Source organism: Gossypium hirsutum, chromosome D13 (genome assembly GCF_007990345.1).
Source record: "Gossypium hirsutum isolate 1008001.06 chromosome D13, Gossypium_hirsutum_v2.1, whole genome shotgun sequence".
NCBI lineage: Eukaryota > Viridiplantae > Streptophyta > Magnoliopsida > Malvales > Malvaceae > Gossypium > Gossypium hirsutum.
In genome coordinates this window covers 63,778,534-63,781,774 of record NC_053449.1, presented here as the reverse complement: position 1 = coordinate 63,781,774, position 3,241 = coordinate 63,778,534, and the positions used below count along the sequence as shown (strand labels likewise).

The window sequence follows — 3,241 nt, the reverse complement described above, 5'->3', positions numbered from 1 at the left end:
TCATTGCAGATAATATTGAACACCACCAGAGGTTTATTTCTCTCTATATCTATTTGTTTATGTTATTATTATTATTGAGAATCAATGGTGTTTGATTGGGGAAACGAATGAATGCAGGTATTAATTTGTTGGAGTTCAGACCTTCTGAAGTAGCAGCAGCAGTGGCCATTTCTGTTTCAGGACGAATGCAAAGATGTGCCATTGATAAAGTTATTTCATCATTCATCTTTGTACAAAAGGGAAAAATTATCATGTCAGAAATTATAAGCAAAAGAGTGTAATATTCTTTCAGTAAACAATGAATGTTTACTGAAAGAATATTTCAGTAAACAATGAACAAGGAAAAAACAATGAATGTTTTTAACATGATCTCTCAATTCAATTCTCATCCAAATTGTGAGAAATATGCCAACCATTTGCTTACTAGCCACCAAACAGTACATTGAATGTCTCTCGCCTGCTTTGTTCTGTATTCTTACTAAATTTTTCTGCACATCAAAGTAACATTTCATGAGAATCACACAAAGCTGATTGCCGCAAATCAATGAGGCGAATTGAAACCTTTGAACTACTATATGCTAGCATATTACAGTGGGCAGGGTGAAACTCTGCTGATGTTATAACCTCTGCAATGATAGACATTACAATAACCATTACTTTTGCAAATATATTGAACAGCACTGAACTTGCATATGCTTTAAGAAGTGAAAGCAGCAGACTAAAGTACCAAAACAGAAAAGGCTTACCAGTTAGATTGCCAATTTCCAAGTTCCAAAGAATAATGAGGAACTGTAAAGGTTATTAAAGCTACCTAAAACTGCACGAGATTTTCAGCGAGTGTGTTCCTATCAGGATGATATAAGCACATTGAATTAATTCAATAGGAGACTAGTGTTAGTGATATTGTCATCCCTTTATAATCACCACCATAAATGGTCAGAAATTACTTTTAAGCAAGAACATGAGTTGATCATTCCAGGATTAAAGAAAAGTTAACACAAATAGACCAACTTAGCAAACATAGAATGTAAAATCTCATGTTAGCAAACAAAACATGTTCTGGCAATATGACAGAATAAATTAGATGGTAACCTGATCAAACTGAACTCAACTACACTTTAAACTTTAAAAATATAGTATAATGTCACACAGGACGCAAAAATTCAGACACAGAATAAGAGACAGTAGGTATTGATTAACATAAAAGGATGAAATAAAGAGAAAGGCTACACACCACTTTCATAAATGGTGACTGGAAGATCTTTTTGCGTGGGATTGATTGCAGGATTGAGAAGCACATTGAGAGGACTTTCATTAATATCCATCAACTGTAACAATGAACAAGGAGAAACAATTATCAAAAGGAGAGGCAACCAAGTGTTACAACATTCTATTATAACAATGTCCAGCTTATAACATAAAGATACTTTCAAATATGATCGTAAATTTAACAATATTATACCTTCAGCTGTTGAATTTGCAGTCTCATAGCAACAACATCTCCAGATGCATCTTCATTTACCACTGCCTACAATACATTAGTTCAAATCTTTCAATAAATATGACATCCAAAATTTAAAAACTATATACATTAACTAGAATTTGACTAACTGATTAAGAGGTTAAAAGAAATAAATTTTTTTTAACAAAAAGTTGTATTTTTAAATATATATACATGAAAAAAACTTGGTATCTCTCTACCTTTTTAACTAAATGGGTTCCACAACACAAAACTCTTATTATTAGTATACAAGTATAGATTATGTAGTCTAAACAGGCTCAAAGGCTAGCATCGGTTCCCGTTGGGAACAGAAAATGAAACAGAGGATTTCAGGAAATCACATGAATGACGAGTAAGCCATGCATTGAATTAAAAGTAGCTAAGCAAAGATCTCATACATTGTTCTTAATAAATTTAGCCAGCTGTGCAAACTTCAATGTACTTAGCGTCTCCAATGAACAACTGCAGAAAATGCCCAAAAGTTCGAACTTGAACAGTTCCAATGAAACCAAATTAATTTTGAAAACAAATTATAACCATGAACAGTCTCTATATCCTTTGTTTTTCTTTTATCGGTTCTTCACCACATAGTAAATAGGCTCACTCTCATATAAAAATTAAACAAACAATTTACACCACAGTTCCAAATCTCAATCAAATAGAGACTAAAGGACGAATTAACTAAAAGACACCACAAAACCAATATGAAGAGACTTTTTAACAGATGAAAGTGGAAGAGTAGCAAAGCAAATCCAGAATATAGGTTTGATCAGATAATACAATTCGAAATTAATGAAAGACCCAGAAAATCTAATCAAATGGGAAGTAATAGGAGGAGTAAAAAAAAAAGAAACCTTTCGACAGTGGCGAGATTGGTGGGCACATCGTCGGTGCAAGCGAATTGCAATGCTGAAACAACTACTTGCCTGTTTCCCTTCTCCATTTCTTTTATCTCAATTCTCAATCCCCAAACCACAGCCGCCGAGTAGAGTAAAGCAAAGCAGTAATCCAGAATTTTCAGGGAAAATTCTAATCGAAAGTAGTAAGCCAAAATTTTGAAAGTGAAAATGTGAAAAAATGGGTATAGAGCTCCTCTAAAGAACCAGAGAAAAGAAACTTTTTTTGGGGGAGAAGGCAGGTTAAAATGGGAAATTATCAGCCAAACGGACTTTTGGCTGAAGAAATGGAGAAATTTTTAACTTCTCCATCAGCCAAAAAGCACTTCTCAGATGTTGGAAAAATTTTTGAAACGATGGCCGTTCTTCTTTGCTTTTAAGAGAAAAGCACTTTTTGTTACAAAAGCTCGTTTAAAAAGCAGAGGAGAACGGAGCCTTGGTATCCCCAAGTAGAGATCATTATCCTGTTGCTAGCAAGTTGGACTTCGATTGCACAAATAATATGGTAGAATATGAAGCATGTATTATGGGCATTCGTGCAGCCATTGAACGAAACATCAAAGTGCTAAGAGTATATGGGGATTCTGCATTGGTGATATACCAACTCAAAGGGGAATGGGAGACTAGAGACCCTAAGTTAATCGGTTATAGAAAACTGGTCCTCGAATTGGCTGATGAGTTTGACGATATCACCTTTTGTTATCTCCCACAAGAGGAAAACCAGATGGCTAATGCATTGGCTACTCTAGCTTCGATGATTCAGGTGAACAGACTTGAGGCAATGAGGCCTATTCAGATGAGTATCTATGAGACCCCAGCTCATTGCTACAATATTGAGGAGGAG

At 34.7% G+C, this 3,241-nt stretch overlaps 1 protein-coding gene across 7 annotated transcripts; it reads right to left on the bottom strand.

Annotated features, from left to right (window-relative positions):
• Window positions 1-201: 201 nt before the first annotated feature.
• LOC107941254 (kinesin-like protein KIN-12A) lies at window positions 202-3,010 on the bottom strand. Of its 7 annotated transcripts, none has more exons than XM_041109622.1 (6): window positions 2,356-2,857; window positions 1,900-1,963; window positions 1,463-1,528; window positions 1,235-1,328; window positions 562-626; window positions 202-488 (listed from the first exon to the last, which is right to left on the bottom strand). In XM_041109622.1, the coding sequence occupies exons 1-6, from the start codon at window positions 2,442-2,444 to the stop codon at window positions 255-257; spliced, it is 612 nt and encodes a 203-aa protein (XP_040965556.1). In that variant the 5' UTR covers window positions 2,445-2,857; the 3' UTR covers window positions 202-254. The 7 variants fall into 7 exon arrangements, 6 of the variants coding, with proteins under 6 accessions (XP_040965556.1, XP_040965560.1, XP_040965559.1 ...); XM_041109626.1 differs by having other exon boundaries at window positions 591-626; window positions 2,356-2,853; XR_005923200.1 differs by lacking the exon at window positions 202-488 and adding an exon at window positions 747-845 and having other exon boundaries at window positions 2,356-2,853.
• Between the last annotated feature and the right edge of the window lie 231 nt (window positions 3,011-3,241).

Coding starts and splice junctions, on each gene's coding strand:
- LOC107941254 (XM_041109622.1), bottom strand. CDS start 2,444: ATGGAGAAGGGAAACAGGCAAGTAGTTGTTTCAGCATTGCAATTCGCT. Junction 1,529..1,899: donor CTAAATTTATTAAGAACAAT/GTATGAGATCTT, acceptor AATGTATTGTAG/GCAGTGGTAAATGAAGATGC. Junction 489..561: donor TAGCATATAGTAGTTCAAAG/GTTTCAATTCGC, acceptor TTTGATGTGCAG/AAAAATTTAGTAAGAATACA.